The sequence below is a fragment of the Panicum virgatum genome, chromosome 9K, assembly GCF_016808335.1.
Source record: "Panicum virgatum strain AP13 chromosome 9K, P.virgatum_v5, whole genome shotgun sequence".
NCBI lineage: Eukaryota > Viridiplantae > Streptophyta > Magnoliopsida > Poales > Poaceae > Panicum > Panicum virgatum.
In genome coordinates, this window is record NC_053144.1 from 49,657,769 (window position 1) to 49,682,592 (window position 24,824).

The 24,824-nt window shown below is 45.8% G+C and overlaps 1 protein-coding gene and 1 pseudogene across 1 annotated transcript; both read left to right on the forward strand.

The window, feature by feature from the left end:
* The first annotated feature begins 410 nt into the window (after positions 1 to 410).
* On the forward strand, positions 411 to 15,678 carry LOC120651963 (annotated as a pseudogene).
* Positions 15,679 to 17,604: 1,926 nt separating this feature from the next.
* LOC120651964 (arabinosyltransferase RRA3-like) lies at positions 17,605 to 23,488 on the forward strand. The gene is made up of 2 exons (XM_039929612.1): positions 17,605 to 17,912; positions 21,971 to 23,488. The coding sequence occupies exons 1-2, from the start codon at positions 17,718 to 17,720 to the stop codon at positions 23,054 to 23,056; spliced, it is 1,281 nt and encodes a 426-aa protein (XP_039785546.1). The 5' UTR covers positions 17,605 to 17,717; the 3' UTR covers positions 23,057 to 23,488.
* Positions 23,489 to 24,824: the final 1,336 nt, after the last annotated feature.

A 24,824-nucleotide genomic window follows, 5' to 3' on the forward strand; every position in this document is an offset into this window, starting at 1 on the left:
ATTGCACCGTGGCCCTAGTAAACCCCGGAAACATAAAAAAAAAAAAACATCACATCGAATGTTGGGACACATGCATGAAATACTAAATAAAGTCTATTTACAAATTTTTTTTTATAGATGGGCTGTAAATCGCGAAACGAATATAATGAGCCTACTTAATCTATAATTTGCAACATTGATGCTACAGTAACCATCCGCTAATTATGGGTTAATAATAAATTAATTAGTATCATTAGATTCGTCTCGCGATTTACAACCCATCTATGCAAAAAACTTTGTAAATAGACTTAATTTAGTACTTCAAATTAACAAGACTCCAACACAAAATTTTTACTTCAAATTAGTAAGATTCTAGCGCCCAGCGCCCTAACGAGAGTTTGCACAGACAGAGCAAGTAGAACAGAGGGATGATGAGGGTGGCGGTGGTGGGTGCCGGCGTAAGGCTGGTTCCAACAGCGGGTCTGCAGCCCCAGCCCACAGCCACAGCCACGTCAGCGCCACGTCAGCTCTCGCCAGCCCACTCGACCCCAGCGCTCCATCAGTCAGCCTGCAGCCTCAGCCCACAGCTAATTTTTTTCGAATTTTTTGGAGTCCAAACGGTCAAAAACGGCTAATTGCAACGGGTAGCTGACGTGACAGCCGTTGGCCAATCACAGAGCGCCGCGTGGCAGCCGACCGGACGCGGGGTCGGTACCGACCGGCCGGATCGGTACCGACCAGTCGGTACCGACCGCGCGCGGCTCCAACGGCGGTCGGTACCGACCGCCCGGCCGGTAGCGCTACCGCCCCGCGCTCTCGGTTTCCGCGCTTACCGACCGGCGCGGGTCGGTAGCCGGGTCGGTACCGACCGGCGGGGGTCGGTACCGACGGGCGTTGGAACCAGCCTAACGGGGCTGTCCGCGGCGCACGAGCCGGCGAGGAGCGGCGGCGCGCGGGTGACTCTACGAGAAGGAGCCCTACCTCGGCGGGGATGTTGCCAGGACCGTGGCCGTCGACGACGGTGGTAGCGGTCCTGTCAACCTCGACCTCGGCTTCATGGTCTTCAACCGGGTGCGAACATCCATGCATTAAGCCAAGTTACAGACGACTAATTAAGACTTCCATTTGTGCGTCATATCTTGTCTTGACCTGCTGTCTTTAGACTTGCACGGTCAAGGAACTACATTTCATAAATGCGATTGAAACTACTATTGCTCTTGAAATTCTGCACGTCTTTATAAAGATTATTGATATTTTACGGATTATCGGTCCTGATATGCTTTAGTATAAGTTTTTAGTTTAGAGTTCCTATTTTGGAAGAAGATCCTCTGCAGTACTGCAGAGTGCAGTTGGATCACTGATGTGTGGCATTGGCCCCACACGTCAGTGACCTGCTCTGTAGTCCCGTCCTGCGGCTTCGTCCTCATGAAGGAAGAGCCAGACCACCTTTATTTATTACCCGATGTGCTTCTACCTTCTCTTTATTACTAATTATCCTTTGTAAGAATGAGTCCCCTTCATATGGAGTACCATATAAGATCTCGAATTTGTTGGCACGACGAAACACTAGTTGTCCCCATTTGTGGTATGACAACACCGGCCTGACTTGTGGTCCCACCCCTAGAGGCAGGTAGCCTCGCTCCAAGGAACTCATTTCTATGACTCAGGCACAGGACTTTGACCTGGGCCTTTGTTTGCTTGGGAACAATAAGATAAAGGAGCCTCCCACCGTGGAAAAATATCTACATCTACAAGGTGCTGACCATGTGTTTAGGGAGGTCTATTCCTAAAACGTGCGAATTATAGTGGACCTATGGCAGAAGCTGTTACCTCGTCATCGGGCTGAAACTGGACTCGTGCACCAAAGCAAGTTCCGGTGCCATTTCATAACGTTTAAAACATTTCCTAATGGTCCAAATTACGTAAAGAAGTTCTCTAACATTTCATAGTGTTTGGAAACATTTGTAAATCTTTCAAAATAGTCAAACAAAATTCTAAACCATTTTAAATGTTAAAAAATTTATAAATGTTCCAAAAATAATTAAAAAATTGTGTGCCATTTTGAAATGTTCGAAATATTTCAAAATGTTGCAAAATAAGCAAAAAGAAATTCTAAACCATTTTGAATGTTAAAAAATTACTCCCTCCATCCACTTTTCATAGCTATATTTTATCTTGACACAATGATCAAGAAAAACATCTTACTTATTAGTTTTTGAAATAAGTGAATGGAGGGAGTATAAATTAATGTTCCAAAAATAATTAAAAACTTGTGTGCCATTTGAAATGTTCGAAACATTTAAAATGTTCCAAAAAAAGAAAAAAGGTTCTGTGCCATTTCAAAATGTTCGAAACATGTTCCAAATATTTTCTTCCATTTCTAATTTTTTTATTACTAGAAATAGAAGCCCTAACTTGTCACACCCGGTTTTAAGAACAAAACCGAATGCATAACTATATGTATGCTAGGATCAAATTTCATACATATAGAGACATTATATGTGAATAATCAGTAATAGTATCACGTAAAAGCAATAATTAAAAGAATATCAGAGTTATACAGCTTACCCTGGAAACGAAGGCTCCAAACTTCACAGGCAATCGACTGGGGGTTGCGTACGCCTAGAACTCGGCATCATCTTCAAAAGACTTTACAGCAACTTTTTCTTCTGAGCAGCAGTAAGCAAGGGTGAGTACACTTATGGTTGGTACTCAGCAAGGCCACAAGAAATAACCAGAAAATGATTTAAATCCATCTTTAAGTTTATTAATCATGTGAGGGTCTAAGCCGCTCTTGACCGTGAGCACGGCTAACCGGTTAGTTTTAACTCTGCAGAGATTGTATACTTTCACCACAATTCGCGTAAAAGTTCCGAAGAACTTTGAACCCAACCACGCATATGTGCTGATCAGGCACAATACCACACTTCCGAGGTGTGATTGCATAGGGACGCTGCGAGGCCTTTACAAAGAATCACTATATGTACGCATTGGTCCCTTGCTTTCTGCGATACCTCAGAAGACGAAGCTTCCTTCACCCGCTCCTCAAATATCGATAACCCAAAATCCACCAATCAAACGCCCCAGGCACGATATATAGATCATCTAATTACTTAGCTAAGATCAGAGCCATATAGTATTGTGGTCGTACGGTTTTCTTGGGTGGTTCTCCATGTTCCAATTAAATCATAATACTCTTGTATATAAGCATAGATAGAAAGATGGTTAGGGTCACTTGCCTTTCACCAATGAAAAGCTACTCTTACTGCTCTTTCGCTTTTGCTCACTCGGAGAACTTGATCTTCAATCTTCAAACGACGATCCTTCTACTCGGGGCAATCAACGAGCAAATATACAAATCAACAAACAAAAGATACAACTAAGAACAATACACCAAAACAAAGAAAAGCTTTAAAAGAATGTACTAAATGATAGGGCTCGCTGCTATGGTTACAAGGGCGCAAGAAACGCGGAAAACGGAACTAAAATGGCGATTCTATGGACTAAACAGTGCTTCAGGGATCTAGTCGCGATTAACCAAAAGATTAAGGACTAACAGAAAAGATTCATAAGACACAACAAAGTGTGCTCACAGAGGATAACAAGGTGATAAATCTCTTACACACGTCACAAGGATCACGTGAGCGCAAAAATCGATGAAAACAGAGTTAAAACGTGAAAGATATGGCTAAAACAAGATTCCAGAGACTTGTTTGCGATAGATTTAAACTTCCAGGGGCTAGCCCTAAAGAAACCAGGGACTAAAATGAAATTAAACCTAACTCGCGAGGGTTATAAAGCAAAACTACACTTCCTGGACGGCGGGTTCTATTTCCTAAAAGGTCAGGGTCTAAAACATAAATAAAAGGGCTCTTTTGTAAATACTTTTGAACTATACCGGGGCGTGGGTTGATTTCCTAGAAACTGAGGGGTTCTTTTGCAAAAGTACTAGGTTGACCGGTAACTAATCTAGTTGACTTGGTTTGAATCTAATCTGGGTCACTGATCTCAGATCGGACGGCTGGGGTCTGTTGGGGCGGCTGGCGGCGGCGCTAGGCAACCGACAGCGAGGTTGGCGGCGGCGTGCGGCGGCAGGATGGCCGGCGTATCACGTAAACGCGATTCCGGTACGCACTCGGCTCGGGTTTGGGACTGGAAGCGAGCGCGCGTCAAGGCAAAGCCATCTAGGGGCTCTGCGCAGGACCTAGACGAGCGGAGCGGGCTTGTGGCGGCGCATGACGGAGCGGCGGCGAGTTCGCCGGCGTAGGCCGGAACGGCCTTCCGGCGCTTGATTCGAACAGGGCTCGGGGAGGCTGTGCGCGACGCGAGGAGACCGATTGCGGGCTCTGCGAGACACGGTGGAGGCCGGGCGTGGGTGCGCGGCGGCGAGCGGCAAAGCAGAGCTCCGGTGAATCGTGCGCGCGTGCGCAGGAGAGAGAAAGGAGGGGGGAAACGGTCGACGGGGTTCCTCACCGTGGCACGGATCTCCGGGGACACTCGGCTTGCGAAGGGCTGCAGCGAGGAGGTCGTTCGGCGGCGGCCCGAGCTCGAGCAGAGCTCCAATGGCGGCGGCGAGGCTAGGGTTCTGTGCGGGGGAAAAAGGCGGCGGCCTGGGCGTGCGGATCCAGGGGGTGCGGGGCGATGCTATTTATAGGGCCCGAGGGACCTCGGCGTGCGGGCCCGGGCTCGGGGTATTGCGGGGCGCGTACGACGGCCGGATTCGGACTAGCGTCCGGTTTGGTTGCGAGCTCGTGGGGAAGAGGGTCCGGGTCGGCGCGCGCGCGGGGCGGAGCTGGAGGGGGCCTCGGGTCGGCCTGCTCGGACGGAGGCCCACGGGCAAAGGCGGAGCGCGGCGCGGGGCCAGAAGCAGAGGCACGGCGCGGGCGGGAGAAGGAAGATGACCCTGACAGGTGGGCCCCACCTGTCAGCGGCAGATCGGGTGATGGAGCGGCGTCGGGCTGGAGAAGGAGGCGGGTGTCGGGCTGGGCCGGGAGAAAAGAAAAAGAAAACTGGGCCGGGCTGAAAAGAGTGGAGAGAAAAGGAAGGGAAAGGAGGGGAAAGATGGGCTGGGCTGAAAGTAAGGGAAGAGAAAGGAAAAACTTTCTAATTTAGCAACAAGCAATTCAATTCAAATTTAAATTCAAAGAATTTAAATTCAAATTGAAAACTCAAATATATAAAACAATGCAATCAGCATGAATGCAACAAAACAACCTCGTTTAGTCTTAGAAAAATAACAAATTATTTTATTCTCTTATACTAAATTTCCTGTAAAGAGAATAAATATTGGGAAAATTTTAAAATTATGATAAAATTATTGTTTTATTTTTAATTTTAATCACATCCTGAAATTTAAAAATTTCAGGGTGTGACATAACTGGGATTTTTTTTTGAGCGTGCCCTAACTGGGAATTGGTAAATGGAAATAGAAGCTGGAGGAAAAGAAAGAGAAACAGGCCAACTAATCTTTGTGGGCCGTCCGGCTTATGGGCCTCGGGGAAGTTAAACAAATGGAACGGTGGGGCATAGGGGGAAAGGAACCTCCGCGATGGAACGGCGCGCAACGGAGCGCAAAATGAATAGATGCCGCTGTGTTTGACCCCGGACCCCTCTAAGGCCATTTCCATCATGAGCTCTATCAACGTTATCTTCGAGAAGCTTAGTGCGATCTCTACCAGCTCCTATACAAGTATCCACAAGGTTAGTCGTGCATAGGATTAGGAAAACACCAGATCTTCCCATCAGGGCGACCACTATCAGGTGCTCGGGGGACTGCACGATATCTACCACTCCACCTAGACCACGCACGGCTTGCCAGGGCCACTCCTTGGCTCTGTTCGGATCAGGGGCTAAAAATTAGCTCATTTCCTTTTTAGTCCGTTTTAGCCGGAACTATTTGGGATTAAAGTGAATTGATCTTTTTCAAAGAAAAATAGCTTCTCCAAGAGATGATTATTGAGGCTATTTTGGCATAGATCTCACCAAAAAATCACTTTTCTTCTCTCCTCATGCATGGAAGGTAGAGACAATGATTGACATGTGTTTTAGTTCTCAAATTAGCTCATGGATCCAATCAACGTAAATCTAGGGGCTAAATTTTACGGGGCTAATTCAAGGACTAAACTTTAGTCCTCAAATTAGCCCAAAGGCTAATTCTCCAAACATATATGCCTTGGGTTGGTCATTTTGCTAGAAAAAAATGTGATCTAAAATAATCTAATTTTTTGAGGACTCCAGCAGGGACTTCAAAGAACGAGAGCATAAACATGAATATAGACTAGACAAAACTAAATTAACAAAGCACTAGAGACGACCACCCAATGATATTCTTCTACTGGATTTTCTCTCTCACTAAGTGCAGGTGACAAGCCCAAACATGATGGAGTGGTTTGAAGGGCTCGGGCTGGAGATAGAGAGATCGGACATGTCCTTCTCAGTGAGCACCCTGCTAGACAGGAATAGAGACTTTGAGTGGGGCACTCGCAGTGGCATATCCAGCCTCTTGGCGCAGAAGAGGAACTCGCTTAGCCCCAGCTTCTGGCGCGTGATCGTAGAGATACTCAAGTTCAAGAACCATGCTCTCAAGTGAGCTAACCTTCTGCGTCTCGCTTGTGCATTTTGTTGCCTATCTATAATTAATAAGGAAAAGTCTAATTTTTACTCTCGAATTATCGCAAAAGTCTAATTTTCAACCTTCAACTACAAAACCGGACAACATAGGTCATCCAACTATCAAAACCGGGCAAATTTGGCCCTCAGAGTGGTTTTGAAGGCGGTTTTGCATTTTCTATAAAAATTAAATAAATCTAACTGGATCTAAAAAATAAAAACTAATTCACTTTACATCAGAAAAATATGAAACTATTACCAAAATTTTTCTAAAAATGTAACCTATCTATTATTGCTCCATTTGAATCTTAGTTATTAAAAATAATAGGCATAACTGCAAGCAACTAAATATTATAAACATAAAAAAAATTAGATCTGAATAGCTTACAAGTCTTGTGACAATAGATAGGTTACATTTTTAGAAAACTTTTGATACTCATTTCATAATTTTTTGACTTAAATGAATTACTTATAAATTTTTTAGTGTAAAAATGAATATTTTTAATTCTCACAAAATAGAAAATCACCTTCAAAACCACTCTAGGGGCCAAATTTGTTCGGTTTCGACAGCTGGATGGCTTATGTTGTCCGGTTTCGTAGTTGAAGGTTAAAAATCGGACTTTTGCGATAGTTAAAGGGTGTAAACCGGATTTTTCCCTAATTAATATCCATGCATGAAACTTGATTGATTAGTTTATTTGCTATGCCATCTTTGGAACTTCAGGTACCTGGAGTACCACGAAAGGAACCCTGACCTTGATCGCAATGAAACCTTGGGGCAGTTCATTAGTGTGCATGGCTATTCCAAGCTCTTCCAGGATGCTTACCTTGTACTGCTACTACCAAGTTTCTTATCTCTACCTGTACTCCTTCGTATCGGGCTTGTTGCCAGTACTGAATTAATTGGTGACAAAACTGCATATTCGTTGCAGATTCCGATGTGTGCGTGCATCTGCTGGTCCTGTCCGTCACAAGGAGTGTTGGGGCTCCCCGCTTCCTTTGTGCTCTCGCATTGCCGTGACAATCACCTTCTTGAGGTGCCTTCGTATTTATTATTCATTTCTCTTTCTTGATTCACCGTGCATCTGAATAACTCTTCATTAGTCTCGTTCATTTGCGGCTTCTAATTCATTCATTGGGATCGTGCGTGCATTCAGTTGTTTGGTCGCCCCCAGTGGCACACTGTGAAGGGCCGATCGGAGTCCTACATGAACAAGGTACTGAATCTTTTTTTTAAAAAAGCATGCATTGAATCTTTTCCACCTTAAAAGAAGCTTCCATATAAAATAGTTGTACTCTCATCTGTATTTACGATGCAATGATTGATCACTGTATAAACATTATACTGGCAGGTAAGAGAAGAGTTGATGAGCATGGGTTGCCAAATTAAGACCAGGTGTGAAGTCAAGTCTTTCAAGTTTAGAAGGAGGTACCCAGTTTTTCTACTTCTTAGGAATTTGCTTCCTCTGTTACTAGGGGTAATAGTTTCTTTTGGGGAAAAAGTTCAATATACTCCCTTCAAGTATAGTCAAAGTTTGAATAACCCCATAAACTATAATTTGGTTCAATTTACCCCCTAAATTATGCCATTTAATTTATTTTACCCCATAATTCAATTTGTGTTTTTTTATTTCTCCTTACGCAAGTAGTAGTAGACATCACAATGCATATTAAAAAAATTGGTATAATTTTTTCATCGTTATTTTTCAGACAATTTTGAACTGCAATGATTAATTTATTATTAAATATCCTAACATATCAAAATAATTATAAAGAATTATGATGGATTTTTTCTAACATGGTTTGTGATGTGTACTATCATCTTGTAAATTATGATGTATTTTTTTCTGACATGCTCTTTACCCCATTGTAAATTACTCTATTCATTCACTGATGGAAACAATTTTATATGTTTCTGTCAGCAGGTTACAAAGTCCTGGAGGTTGATGGTTCAGAGGAGATGTACGACCAAATCTATATATCTTATATAAGTGCAACCCACTAAGAGTCATTAATAGCTATTTCTCTCACTTGTGGTGAAGCCACATCATCATTTTATTTCAACCATTGGATCGGAATGAAAGCTCATATCTTGGTCTTCCGCAACCCACTAAGATTTCTTACCTTTTTACTTGGTTTTATATTGCCATATGAACAATTTTTATGACAGAATTAGCAACAAAATGTTAAAAAAATAATGTAAGTGCTGACATCCCTCATGCATTTTTGTCACACCCATTTCTAACATCCTATTATACTACAGTAATACAGATCACGATGGTGGAGAATCCATAACCAATTCAAAATATCTACATTGGTCCAATGAAACATAGGTACTAATAAAACTATTAAACAAAATATATTCTTTCCGATTATCAACATTTCACACAATTGCGTTGGTCACACTTAATTTTAAAAAAAAAATCCAGAAACTTCAGTTATCCAAGAGAGTCAATACAAAGTCCAATCTCTTGCTTCACAAAATGATGCGGATATTTCCATTTCCTCCCGGAATAAAATTTACGTATCCTTATCATAACTATTATGATTTCTCTTTTTATCGGTTTATGTAACTAGAACTTCTTATATGTACATCAACTTCCATATTTAAGCATTTCTTATATACAAACATGCCATATATCTGCAATGCTAAAATTGACTGCAAAATCATAACTCTATCTTTTCAACACACTCAACTTCAACATTTTTGCCCTGAAATCCCGCAGCAACGCGCGGGGTATTCAACTAGTCATGTTTAGTGTCCGCGCACCGGATGCTCTAAAACTACTTGGAGCTGAAGCAACACATGATGAATTGAGAATTCTAGGTGCATTTCATTATACTAACAGGTAACCCTGCATGCTATTACACAAGAATCTAAATCAAATGTGTATGATATCTTTTGCGGTATTTGTGAGGAATGGTCCGGTATACTTGTCCCATATATGTTTCCCTTCTCTCTCTTGCAGCCATGTATACCTCCACCGGGATGCAAGTTTGATGCCACGGAGGTCGTCGGCATGGAGTGCTATGAACTTCCTGGGGACAACAAGCAGGGGAGTGTGTGTTACATACTGGCTAAATCTGCTTCAGGTAGCTAGCTAGAAGTACGACGGCAACTATCTATATTTATTACCAATCAGCGTGATTAATTTTAATATGGATGATCGTGTGGTGTCTTGCTGCTTTCTTTGAACTGCCAGAACATTGGATCTGCCAGCCCTTTTCTTGTGACACTTAATCCTGAGAGGCAGTGGAGGCCTGCTCCTTGGTGTGATGAGTGATTGCCAACACATGGAGTGGACTAACTGTGTGTAGTCGCGACTCTGTGGAGATTGCGCCAGTTCTTGGTTTGTGGTGTGCAGGTACACGGATGGCGCGGTTGCAGCGAGATGGTTTGGACAAGAGCGAGGCGCGTGCCGATGGACCATGCGGCGGCGTTGCGGTGGCTGGGAGCTCGACGACCATGCGGAGGCGGGAGACCTTGCGGTGGCGTTGGAGGCCCGACCGGATGACTGTGCGGTGGAGAAGGGCGGCCCAGATGCTTGGGCCACTGCTGGGCCGCGTTGCGATCCATTCCTAGCGCCAAGGCGAGACGGCGTGGAGTTTGTTGGTAGCTCGGGAAAAACCAACGGCTAGGATGCGTCGACGTCGGCCGAGTCGGAGAGAGATGGCGATGGCGTCAGGGATGACGAAGGCGCTAGGGTTCCGGCGGGAGGTCGGACACGTGGCGACATCGGGCTTGGCGGGTGTGCCCGGAAACATCGCGCGGGAAGGTTTCGCGGTTCCTCCAAAACCGCACCCGAACTCGGTTTCGGAAGTTTTCCCAAAACTGCCCCCGCGAAGATTCCAGAAGGACGCGTGGCGACATCGGGAAGATTGCGTCGGGTCGAAGCAAAGTTCTCCAAGTCGTCGCAGCCGTCAGATGGTCTTCAATGTCTCTTTTCCTGTTTTGCCCCTAAGGGTCTTCTAGTTTTATTTCAGCACTTAGGGGTATTGTAGTCTTTTAGTGGGAGACTTGGAGAGAAAGGAAAGGGAGGCAAAGCAGCAGCTCACAAGGGAAAAAGGCAGGGGCGCACCCGCCCTCTCCTCGCGCTGTACAGAGAAACAGAAAGAGCCAGGCGCCTTCTCTTCCTCCTCTCCCTCCATATCCTTCCTCCCTTCTCTCTTCTAGGTAGGATTTTAGCCATGGATTTGTGAAGACCTTGTACTGAATTTTCGTGGGAAAGGAGGCCCTTCCCTCCTTTTGCCCTCTGGAAATTTGAGTAAGTTTTCAATCTCATTCGCTTCATGTTTTGGTTGTGACGATTTGTGATTTCGTTTGTTGGATCATGAAGTGCGAGATTGATATAGTTCTTTGAGCTCTTTGACGTGATTCTAACCCTTCTTGCCTAGTGCAAATCCTCTAGAAATCACAACCTCGTTAGGATCTTAGTTCTTGAGCTTTTCACGTTTTTGAGAAAACCCCGTACTTGTTCACTAAACCTGCGATTCCTCCCAAACCATGGAGTGATTCGTCAATTCCTTGCGAGGACATGCTCACAAGCTCTTTGTGATCATGCCGACAAAATTTGGTAAGATTTGGACTTGATTTGATCCCTTGAACTTTGAGTTTTGGATCGAGCCGAGCGGAAATCAGAGTTTCTGGGCGTGGACTGAATTTCATCCTAACACCGGTTAAACCGACGCTCGAGTTCGAGGTCGTCGGTTCAACCGGTGAGTAGGTTTCTCACTCGTTGGGGTTTTCTGCGTGTTGTTGGATTGCACCGGTGCTTTCTCTCTCTAGAGCATCGGTTCATCCGGTGTTGCTTCTGTGTGTGCTCTTTTGGGTCGTTTAACCGGAGTATTGACTTTCCTTAGCGCCGGTTGAACCGGTGCTCTGCACTCGGCTTTGACAATTGGTGCACATCGGTTTAACCGGTGCTCACAGCATGGTTTTGGTGTGTTTTGTTGCCCCTCTGGACAACTGCACCGACGTCAGTCTCTGATTTTGTCGGTTAAACCGGCGTCACACACCGGTTGAACCGACGCTATTCAAACCAGGGCGTCGGATCAACCGGTGCTTGCTGTTTGCTGCTGCTGCCGGCTCTGTACCACCGGTTAGTCCGACGTATTCAAGTTCTATACGTCGGTTCAACCGGTGTTAGTATACCGTGCTGAATCTTGCGCTGTTTCTTCGTGTTTGCTTCCGCGCTTGTTCACGTTCGTTCCTAGGGCTCTCTTGTGTTGGTGTAGCTCCTCCGTAGCTACTTCACACCTCGCCTAGGACTCTAGGGTTGAGGTGCGCACTTGGAACTTGAGCCAAAGTTTTCGATCGCGATATTTTTGATCGGCTCCCATTCACCCCCCTCTGGTCGCATTTCTCGGTCCTACAAATCCAACTCGCGTCCCCGACCATGTATTGTATAAATGGAATACCAGCCATCCTAATCCTTCCGTGGCTGCTGCAAAGGCTTCTCTTGAGCTCAATTACATCCAGGGAAAGCGAGGATTATGGTTCTGTGAGTCATACCAAGGTACACTCATTACAGTACAACCTTCCCTTTTACTGCATTTCGTTTTCTTATTCTAAAATGTCCCTTTCATGTTGTATAACAGGCTATGGATTCCATGAGGATAGTGTGAAGGTACTCCCTGCACAGCCTGTCCTTTTGTACTAGGCTCAAACATATAAGCAGCAAATTTTTTTGCAAATATTTAATTTATATGAGCACTATATATCAGTTTATAGTGTGGAATAATTATGGATGCAGGCTGGGAAAGCAGCAGCTGCAGGTTTACTTGGAAAGAAATGTGACCTTCTGGTGAACCCAAAAGTGATGGTCCCATCATGGACCGAGGCTGGGGCACGTCTTGTGGTAGCAAGATTTCTCGATCAATATGTTTCCGTTGGTAGCTTGAGGTTTGTTATTGTTTGAATTCATATATGATACAATAATGTCTAGTAATGGTTCTCACTTCAGTTTCATGATTAGCTTGATTGAGGAAGGAGGCACTACATTCAGTTTTGGTAAAGCGTGCAAAAAATGCCATATGAAATCTGTCATGCAAATTCATGATCCCCGGTTCTATTGGAAGGTTCTCTCCTCTCCTATATCTTGCTGGAAGTCTACTTCTTTCCATGCTCTGCTCTACTATTTCTTGGTCATATCTCACCTCTGTGATGCGTGTTTTACTCTTGCCTGCCTTTGGCGTTTTGTCAGGTTGCAACAGAAGCAGATCTTGGTTTGGCAGACGCCTACATTAATGGCTATTTCTCTTTTGCTGATCAAAGAGAAGGCCTTCTAAATCTTTTTCTGGTAAAACTACATGTTCTGTTCCGTTCGATGATGCTCACCTACAGATTCACACAACTGTTTCTCATTTTTATTGTATTACTGAACTCATGAACCATTTCCATACAGATTCTCATTGCTAATAGAGATGCGCACAAGAGTTCGAGCAACATCGCCAGCAGAAGGTCCTGAACGATAAATTTTCCACAAAATTCATCTGAACAGCTATCAAAGTGAAGTATCATACTTGAATATACTATGACAAACTCCTTGAAATGTCTCTTGCAGAAGCTATATAAGCAGGGGTTGGTGGACGCCTTTGCTTTTAACCGCTGGGGTTGCATCGTCGAAATATATTCTGTCACATGTCTCGAGGAAGAATACTGTAAAACAAGCTCGTCGAAATATCTCTGAACACTATGATCTCGTAAGTATCCACGTGTCTTGTTTTAATTTATTTTTCCCATCAACACAAAGATATATGCTTAGGATTTTTTTGTCAACACCCTAATTCTACGTCTCAATAATCATTCATTCCTATCCATCTCAAACAATTGACAAATTGTTAAAGAGTTTTATTCTCTTTTTACATATGTGAGTGCAGAGTAATGATTTCTTTGCCCTTTGTCTGGACCCGACAATGAGTTATTCTTCTGCCATCTTCAAGGTTTGTCAACCTTGTGATTTGATCTGCATAAGTTATGTAGAGTTGTGTTTGTGGATATCAGTATGTTCTTGGACTAGCTTATTTGGGTGTCGTCTTTAATGGTAGGTGGAGGACGAGAGCCTAGAAGCAGCTCAGCTACGTAAAGTTAGAGTTCTAATCGACAAGGTAATACATATGATCTTCAAAATGCGATCAGGTGCTTTCTTGCACTTGTCCATCATGTCACATGATGTGTGTGTGTGTGTGTGTGTGTGTGTGTGTGTGTGTGTGTGTGTGTGTGTGTGTGTGTGTGTGTGTGTGTGTGTGTGTGTGTGTTGTGTGTTGACTTAATTGGCCACTTGCATAATATATATATGCATATACATGACCTGATGGTGCCCCAATCTTGCAATACGCATATCCATTTCGCTGAAGGCTAATGTGGAGCGAGACCACCATGTTCTTGAGATTGGAAGTGGCTGGGGCACTTTAGCAATAGAGGTGGTCAAGCGAACAGGCTGTAAATACACTGGGATCACGCTGTCTGAAGAGCAACTCAAGTATGCCCAGAGGAAAGTGAAAGAAGCTGGCTTGGAGGTCGGCGCTTTACCTTTCTAGCGTAACATGTAGATTTGTATTTGTTAATCAGCATGGTAAAAGTTTTGAGGTAGCAAATAATCCTACTATTTTTGCAGGACCATGTAACTTTCCTGCTGTGCGACTACCGTCATATACCGACTTGCCATAAATATGATAGGATTATAAGTTGGTGAGTACTTTTCTGACAATTTTTAATATTGATTGAAGGAGTAATCAGCAAGTAGTGCTCACAGAAATGTCCTCTTCTCTTGATTAATTACTCAGCGAGATGGTTGAACATGTTGGCCATGAGTACATGGACGAATTCTTTAGCTCCTGCGAGTACCATCTGGCAAAAGATGGCATGTTTGTCCTCCAGGTGCGTGCCATTATTCATCATAAAAAAAACTATATCGATTGTGCATCCATTTAATTATTTCGCGGATTGACCGTATACATGCTCGTGCTCCAATCCGTTTTTACATTTGAATTGACCATAACTAATTTTCATCTGCGAATTATATAAATAAATTTATATGAGCAGTTCAGCTCAGTCCCAGAGGAGCGATATGATGAATATAGGAGGAGCTCCGACTTCATAAAGGAATATATCTTCCCAGGCGCCTGCGTGCCTTCTCTGGCTCGAATAACGTCTGCCATGTCCAATGCATCAAGGCTCTGGTTCGTACTCACTAGCACTGGCTAGCTGCTAGTTATATATACTAACATTGATTAGTTTGTGCTAATAACGTATCTAAAAGGCTACATACATTGATCATCTAAGGCATGCTTGGCGTACAATTACAAATTGATCAGTTTAATTTGGACATATATATAAATATTTGTCTGCATGCAGCGTAGAACACGTTGAGAACATTGGGTACCATTATTACCCGACTCTGATGCGCTGGATGCAGAACTTCACGGACAACAGAGAGTAAGCACACCTCTCCATCTCAGAAAAGCTACATGGCATAGTTGATTGTACTCACTTTTTTTTTTTGGTTTGCAGCAAAGTTTTGGCCCTAGGATTTGATGACAAGTTCATCCGTACATGGGAGTACTATTTCCTTTACACCGCAGCTGGTTTCAAGTCGCGCACGCTTGGAAATTACCAGGTACTGTATGTATTCACTTGTTACTGTTCACTCTAGACTTAACAAACTATATTGTGCCAGACTCTGACTGCCTGTTGTTCTATACACACCGCTTGCAGATTGTGTTTTCTCGACCTGGAAATGACAAGCTGCCCAACTATGTGGCCGCCGTCGCCTAATGTTCAGGACATCACGCTTATTATGCATGCATGTTTACAACATATATACTTTCCCAGCTCAGTGTGATCCGCTCCAGCCAGGGTTCGTCCTCCGATTGTTTGTTCTTACAAGTACACTGCCCTTCCTCTTCTGATCGAGCAGAGAGATATGGTTGATGAAATCAACCATTAGTAGTTTGTTCTGCCAGTATTTTTGTACACGCTATGCTCCGTATATCATGGTCGGTGCTAGTTTATGTTCCTTACTGTCACGGTCTAAAGATATTTGTTTTCAAGTTTTCGTAATACAAGTCCGTGAAATGTAATTTATCAAATATGGATCTTATGGTTGGACTCATCTTTGATTTATTGTTGGTCACATCCTAAATGCAATTTTTATATTTTCTAATGCTATTTACCTAAATAACAAAGGACAACATGAACTCAACCAATAAGTATTCGTCAAAAAACTGTATGCGACAAAATTGTTTTACAGACATGTGGGGGCACCTGTAAGAGGGGCAAAAGAGTCATTTTAAACTGTTGTTAGCTACCGTTCCACCTAAGAGGCTATTCCCTATGGGCCATTATAAATTTTCCCAAATCCCTCTGTGCCACTAGAAAAATTGATGCTCCCACACAACCACTAAGCAAATTTGCTCTGGACTCATGTGCCACTACCGTCCAATTCCATCACGTTTGCCCTGTCAGACTAGTTGTGAAGCATCAGAGAAGGATGAAGTTCCCATTTTACCCTCGTCCCCTTGACCCGAGCTTGACCTGGCCGGGGGTGCCCTCGAGGACGCGACAGAGCTCGCCGGACTCGTGCAGGCGGTGGACGCACTCCCTCCGCCAATTCCAAATCGCCTCCATCCCCACCTTTCTCACCCTCTGCGCTACGCCCCAAGCCTCTCCCCGACGCCGGCCATGGCCTACAGGGCCGGGGATTGAAGATCCCCAACCCGCCCTTTGTTGCCGCCGCTCGGAGCTCTGGTCGCACGCCGACACCCTTCCTCCGGCCTTTTCCCACCCCAAAGCAACCCCAAGAATCGGCTTCTTGGTCAGCTCTCGACCTCCCCGGCCCCTTTCTCCGCTCTCCCACGCGTCGCCGCCGCCAAAACGTGGCTGTGCCGCCGCTGGTCCGCCTGCTTCCCGCCGCCGCACGCTGCGGGCCGTGCCCGCGCGGCCCCGGGCCGCGCCTCCGCGCGCGCAGGTACCGCCCGGCCGCGCTGGTGCTCGCCCCGCCCCTCAGTGCCGCCGCCTAGCCCTGCGCTGGCCGGAATGGCCATGCCGCCGCCGTCGCGCTGCCTGCGCCGCTCCGCCCCGCTCGCCGTCCTCTCGCACGAGCCACAGGCCGCCCGCCCGCACGCCGCCGACCTCGCCCCTGGGCCACTGCCGGCCGTGGCCCCGAGCTCGCCACGGGCCATGGCGTGGCCTGGGCAGGCCAGGCCGCCCCTCCCAGCTGAGCGAGCGGCAGTGGAGCAGGGGCGCCGAGAGGAGGGAGAGCGGGGTGGGGTCGGGGTCGGGGCGGGGCGTCGACGGCGTGAGGGCGGAGGCGAGGGGAACGGGCAGAGCGAGCGAGGGAGAGAGATGCAAGACGGCTGACGCGCGGGGTCCACATATAAGAAGGGGCAAAAGGGACATTTTAAACCACCGTTAGTTGCCGTTCCACCCAGAAGAAGTAACAGTAGTGGGCTAGTGGCACATGAGTCCAGAGCAAATTTGGTTTTAGTGGCATAGAGGGAATTGAGAAAATTTATAATGACCCATAGGGAATAGTCTCTCCACGTAAAGCTACAGTTGTGCGGGGGGCAAAAACTTGAGCAGTGACTCATATGACATTATTATTTTTATTGTAGTGCACAGAGAATTGAGAATTTTTATCATGGCTCGAAGGCTTCTCACGAGCTTTATAGTAGCAAAATGTTAGCTCCAGCATGACTTCATGTTTGTGGCACAGTTTGGTCTAGACATAGTAGTTTCGTGAAAAATTTGGGTTTTAGTACTGTAGCACATTTTATTGTTATCTGACAATTAATATTCAATCATGGACTAATTAGATTTAAAAAATTCATCTCGTAGGTTTATGAATGTGTCTAAAAATTCAATGTGACGAATAATGTAGGAAACAAAAGGGAACTAATCTGGGCACCTGGCATATTTCACAGCATCAGCATCGGCAATATCCACGGAATGGCACTTTCAAGAAAAAAAACACTGATGGGATATGGGCCATTGATTTGCAGATGAATGGTCGTACACGAACACGAGGCGAAGATCCACCAACTCGCCCCATCATTTCGTCACTAAGAAAAAGCTCTAAACCCCAGCGCCGGTTGCAATCTCACCCACCGCCGACGGCGAGATCTCCAGGATGGCCTTAGCCGGGCGGCGGGACGGCCCCCTCATGCTACGGGGCGGCGGGGGCGGCGGCGGGAAACCCCTGTCGCGCGGGTCTCGGATCGCGGTGGCGGTCGCTGTCGGCATCGCGCTCGGCTGCGTCTGCGCCTTCCTCTACCCCGACGGCCTCTTCCGCCCGTCTGCCTCTGCCCTCCAATGGTCGCGCCACGTACTGCTCTTTCACTCTTTCTTTCTCGTTTCTTCCTGCATCTGGTTAGAAATGGAGATCTCGGTGGTTACTGTGCTCGTGGTGGGTTGAGAAGTGATTGGGAATCACTTTAGCGTTCTACCTTGGACCAACTAGGAACGATGTCAGGGCTCTATTTCTAAGAGCATGCAATAAATAGATCCATGGAAGTCCTCTAGATTAGCCTTAGCAAAAATAGTACTGGTCTACCCTTTTTGAAGGATGGTTTCGATGAGAGATTAAACAAGTAGTTTCTTATTGGTGTATCAAGCTGGGGGCACGGAGTTTGAGTTCTGGCATCAGATAAGAATTTGTTGCGGCCTAGTGGGAATGGTTCCGTTCTCAACATTTTTTTTGTTTCATATTTTTAGTACCATTTGATAGGAGTATTTACAAACCTGGCTGCAGGTCGATGATTCTGATAGCTACATGTGCCCAGATCGCATTGCAATTTGAGATTCACAGGAATTGTACCCATGGTTCACAACCTTTACTACGTTTAGCTACATGGAGATCACTTGACCTACCTATTCGGCTATTCCTCATTGGCACAGTACCAAAATTATTGCAGTGCTCTTGATTCAATCCTTGCTAAACCTCCTCCAGTCCATTCCCAAATATTGCATAAAGTATACCTCTGCAAAACTAACTGTAAGAATATTTGATAACCAGGCATGCAGCTCCAACATCCTGTAGAGATGCTAAATCTTCTGAGCGCTGGAGCGTTGTAGCTGTTAGAATAGGGAAGGTTGACTTTGTATGTCGAGGGCTCGAGGCTGCATCAGCAAGCCTTGGCAGGGCATAGTGACATAATTGTTTTGAAATGAGTCTTAATGCCCAGAGCTCATGGTTTCACCTGCAACTTATGTTCTAACTAGGTGATGAGGGACCGAAGCCGGCGACCAGAGGGGGGGGGTGAATGGGAGCCGATCAAAATTTCTTCGAAATTCGAACCGTCGGCCTATATCCCGAAAATCACCCAAGCCCTCAAGCGTTCTGACCAGAGTTTGGAATAGCTATGGAAAAGCTGAACCAACACAAGAGGCCTCGAACGAGCGAGTGAAAGCACGAAGCAAATCGGAAGCGAATCGGGAAATTTGCAGAACTGAACTGCCTGGACCGGTCTGACCGGTTCACTGGACCGGTCTTGGCTGTTCAAAAACTAGCAGACCGGTCTGACCGGTCTTGCCTACCGGTCTGACCGGTGGCACCCAGAAAACCCCCGAAAACTTGGTTTCAAACGATGAATCTCAACCAAACGACCACGAAAATCGATGAAACTTGGGGGATAGCTTCGCCCCTAATCCGTGAACAAATCCCCAAGAGATCTCGTCCTAAAGATCAAAGAAACTCGAGAATTCGAGGGGAGATCAAGAAGGGTTGGGGTTTTCTCGAAAGCTCAAGAACTTCAATTCTAAAGCACTGGTGATTCCAGAGGGTTTAGCATGAGGCTAGAAACATGGGAATCACTACAAAGAGCTCAAAGAACCGTCTCGATCATGTGCATCAAAATCAAAATCCATGTTTTCAAATTGTCTAGTCGGACCTAGTCGCCATGGGACCGATCAGACGACTAGTCGCGATTAGTCGTCGATCAGGCCGATTAGTCGAGCCTAGTCGGTCCTAGTCGTCCCAGGACCGATATGATATATGTACTGCATATTACTTAATAAAAAGCAAGCATGAAGGCAACAATGATGGTCGATTTTTCACTTACTTGTGAGAGATGATTTGTGAACTGTCCAGAACTCTGTCTCAGCCTCTATATACCAAAAACCTAATGGGCCACCTTGCCAACCGTCACCGGCCCAGGCCCACAATTCAAATAGCCCACAAAACAATCTCAAGCCCGATCGTTTTCCAACCTAATCGGCGCGACTAATCGCGACTAGTCGACGACTAGTCGGACGACTAGAAAACTAGTCGTCCAAACCTACTCGGTGTCCCTTATCGGGGTCACTGGACCGATAAGCCCGACTAATCGCGACTAATCGCGATTAGTCAGACGACTAGATAACATGGATCAAAACGAAAATCCATCACAAAAGAGCACAAGGAGGACGGGATTGGATTGATTCAAAAGCCCAGAGGGCACAAGGAGGATAGGGCCTCCTTTCCCAATCAAATCCAATACAAAGTCTCACAAATCCATAACAAATCTACTCTAAAGAGAAGAACAGAGGGAGGGAGACACAGGGGCGGCGGCCTGGAGAACAGAGGAGTCCACGGACAGATTACAAAAGCCGCCATTAACCTAACACAAGTGAAGGGGTATTTATACCCGCGGGACCGGTCAGACCGGTACGCTGGACCGGTCAGACCGGTACGCTGGACCGGTCAGACCGGTTGATTAGACCGGTCAGACCGGTGCCAGGGATCGGTCAGACCGGTTGGCCTACAGCACCCCTTGTACACGATCTCATCGACGGCCGAGGTTCTTTCTTCGAAACGAAGTCTTCTCCGCGATGCCGCCATCTTGATGAAGATCAGGTCCGCGGTTTTGAGGGGTCCGCGAAACCCGGGTCGATGGTCGGTTTTGAGAAAACCGCCAAAACCTCACGCGCGGGAAGATTCCCGCCTCCACGCCGTGGCCCTAGACGCCGTTCCCGCCTCGGCCTTCTGACGGCCCTAGACGCCGCCCGACGCCCGTTACCTCCTCGCCCGCAGCGAGGCCCTAGACGTCGTCGACGCCCGTCGCCTCCGTCAGTCCCGAGACCGACGCCCGTCACCTCCACAACTTGGCGTCTTCAACCGCCGTCCGCCTCCTTGGTTTTGTGGCTCAAACCAAGAAACCCGCCTTCCGCCGCCGCTTGCGCCCTCGATCCAGGAGTGGACGCCACAGCTGCCGCCCGGTCCGAGCTCCGGTCCCGGCTGCCCTTCACCGCCGTCCACCGCACGGTCCATCGGCCACAGCACCTCCACGGCAGCTCCCCGTCGACACTCGACACCCGTGTACCTGCAATCCAAAGACCAAGCGCACGATCACACCGCACGGTTGACAATTCACTCATCACAGGCAGGATAGAGTAATCTCGTTCCTCAGGTGAGGTATGGGACACAGGAAGGTCGGCCGAGCAATCAACTTTGGTCATGACATTCCCCATTTACATGTTTTCAATACTGCTCATGTTGTGCACATCAGGAATCAAGGTCCAGCTTGGATGGCATTAAGAGCTTGTTCAGATTGGACTGAAGTTGAGCTCAGTTTAGACTTTAGAGTCCTAAACTCCCAATATGAACCAAGTCTGGTATTATTTTGTATGCTAAATAGAAAAGATATCAAACATGTTTCCACAATTTAAGAATGTTGTTTATCTGTTGTTCTAAAAAAGAACACTTAATTCATGCAGGGCCCTTTGAGCACCATCCCTGTGCATTAATTGGGTCTTAGCGACACATGTGGCCCAAATGAATCTCTCTCCTCCTGCTCTAATGCATTGATATTTTGAATTAATTGGCCGCTTAATCTGCTCTTTAATGTCAGTTAATTATCAATCGTTGTTCAGTAACAACAATGTTTTGCTATACATGTATTGTTGATTTGTAAAGATAATAAATATTTCTGCTACATAACAGGACTCTTTTACTGACAAAAATAAAATGTAGACATGCAGTATATAAAGAATAGCTATTATGTATCTTATAAATGGTTTCTTCTAGTCTGTGACTTGTAATGCAATAATTGGCATTCTAGATGGGTCTGTTCAGTCTAAAATATTGTTTTAACCGAAAATCAAACTAGACTTTAAGAAGATACATAGATGACCAGAACAACTTCTTCCTGGAGATACTGTTTCTGAACTGTGACTTAACCCCGTAGTTGTTTCTCTTGCCAAGTTATTTTGCTTTGTCTGTGTTGTTACGGTAGCAACATAGCCACACAATTAACTGCTGTGCACACTTGCATCATCATTAATACCTTTGTTTTCTTCTTTGTGTTTTGTAGCTTTAAATTTTTATTTGTATTTGTTTATATGTATGATCCTGAAGAGTAGTTAAATTCTAATATTAATACGATGTGAATTCTGCTCATTCATTAGGTTGACACAGCTGCCTGCGAATCATCAGGGCGAGTTACCAACCTTGAGTCCCAGTTGGCATCATTGGAGAGAAAGAATGCTGAACTGAGGAGGCAGATTAATGAATTATCCATGAAACTTCAATTGGCTGGACAAGGAAAAGATGAGACCTTGTACAAGGCTGGTCCTTTCGGAACTGTCAAGGCCTTGAGAACAAATCCAACAGTAATGCCTGATGAATCTGTTAATCCCAGGCTGGCCAAGATACTAGGAGAGGTTGCTGTCAAGAAAGAACTTATTGTTGCATTGGCAAATTCCAACGTCAGGGAGATGCTTGAAGTTTGGTTTACCAATATCAAACGAGTTGGTATTCCAAACTTCCTAGTTGTGGCATTGGATGACAATATAGAAAGCTTCTGCAAATCTAAAGGCGTTCCGGTCTACCGGCGTGATCCTGATGAAGGCATTGACAACATTGCAAAAACTGGTGGGAACCATGCCGTTTCTGGACTCAAGTTTCGTGTTTTAAGGGAGTTCTTGCAGCTTGGATATAGTATTCTCCTCTCTGACATTGATATTATTTTCCTGAGGAACCCATTCGATCACCTTTACAGAGATTCTGATGTAGAGTCCATGAGTGATGGCCACAACAACATGACAGCTTATGGTTTCAACGATGTGTTTGATGAGCCATCTATGGGCTGGGCCAGATATGCACACACAATGCGTATCTGGGTTTACAACTCTGGCTTTTTCTATATAAGGCCAACAATTCCTTCTATTGAACTTCTGGATCGAGTAGCTGACCGCCTTTCTCATGAGAAGGCATGGGACCAAGCAGTCTTCAACGAGGAACTGTTCTTCCCATCTCATCCAGGTTATGAAGGCCTTTATGCATCCAGAAGAACCATGGATATTTATCTATTCATGAACAGCAAAGTTCTCTTCAAGACTGTGAGGAAAGATGCTCAGCTCAAGAAGCTAAAGCCAGTGATTGTGCATTTGAACTACCATCCAGACAAGTTAGACCGGATGAAAGCTGTTATTGAATTCTATGTGAATGGAAAGCAAGATGCGCTGCAACGTTTCCCTGATGGATCAGAATGAGGAAATTGCAGATTTTTCTGGTACAGAAATATACACTCATCATATGCTTGTGGTTGTGGGGTTGTTTTGTCATTAGGATGGGATCCTCGTACATGCGTGAATGTTTGATGATCCTGTTGCCATATGGATCGGTTGAGCTTGAGCTATTTGGACGTCGCTTTAGTCTCTACTAACCTCAACAGTTCTGTAGCAAACATGGAGTAGCTTAGATGGCTGATCACATTTTTCTTTTAAATCTGAGTTGTTGACATTGGAGTAGCGAAGCTGAGGCGGTTGCCATGTACTCTGACTACCAGCTACATGCTTTGATGCTGGTGTTTCCTTGTATCGTGGTTTGCTCGAGAGTTTGAGAACCAATTACAGTTTTGATGGTACGGATTAAAAATCGATATTATCCACAGTTGAAACAGTGCTGTGGACAGGATTTGAGCACCGGATTTTTCTTGTCCTCCCAAGATTTGAACCTTCAAAGCTGCCGCAAGTGATGTGATCTTGGTTTGTTCTTTTCTGCTGCGTCGCTTCATCGCTTGACCCAAGAGGCAACGTGGGGAACATGGATGTCCCCCCGAGCATATATGCCCGTTTGCCCGGGCCCAATCTTCGGGCTGGTTTTGCCTGTCCGTCTGATAGCGGCATCGTGCCAGCTGCCAACCTGATATACTTGCAAAACACGGGACAAGATGACATACTTGTCAAATTGCCTTAGACCGTTGATCTTTTTTTTTTTTTTGCCTTAGGCCGGTGGTGGTACGCCGCGCTCTACTGTGTCCGTGTGTGGCCTAAAACACAAGCAGACTTCACGAGGGGCACCTGATCTCAGTTCCCTCCTTCCCATCGCTCAACGCGCGTCGTAGCCTCTCCTCCAACACACACCTCACGCTGCCACCGCTGGACGCCTGGACCAACGTCACCTGGAACTCATGGCCTCAAAGTTTTGTGAAGAGAATTTAATTTTTGAGCTAAAGTTGGGATTCATAATTGAAGTATGTTAGCTTTTTTATGTGATGATGAATCTTTGGATCCATTACACGACAACTATATTTATAAGGCGCCCCGGGGGCTAACGAGGCTCTTCTACTGAAATCTTTGATTCCTGAATGATCGCAGAAAAACAAAAAAGAACAGTTCTTTTGTATTTAAGTTCTTTGTATGCACCTATATCACGCCCTACTTTAGTTTTTTGAGAAAACGCCCAACTTTAGTTTAATCTTTTTGAAGGCAAATTCTCGACACTGCTTCTTTGGAGAAAAAACATTTAACTACCCCACATGTCAGAGCCTAGAGTTGCAAACTGAACATTGGTTATGGACCGTTTTACCTTGTGACCGAGTTCTCGGCCCGGGAGTTCAGCACTTCAGGTTTTGGGCCCTGGTAATGGTAATGGGTATAAGCCGAGCCAGGCCTCGGAGCAAAATATCAAGCCGCTCGATCTTTCCGCTGCACGCGCAATGAGAAAGGGAAGAGAAATTCGTTCCTTGTGGCACACGGACACGGGACACGCACGCCGCAGTGCCGCACCCTGACAAAAAAAAGGAAACCCGACGAGTCAATAATGGACAGAGAGATCGGCGAAGGAAGGAGGAAAGGGGGGGATAAAGGATGCGGAGAAACCAAACCATAAACTCGTCGCGCGGCCGATAGGGCACCACGTGCGTGGCGTGGCCCATCGCGCTCGCGCGCCCTCCTCGCTGTGTCGCCGCGTGCGGACGGCGTTATCGCCTTCGCCTTCGCCTTCCTCTCCCTCCCCTTCCTCCTCCTGATTCCTATT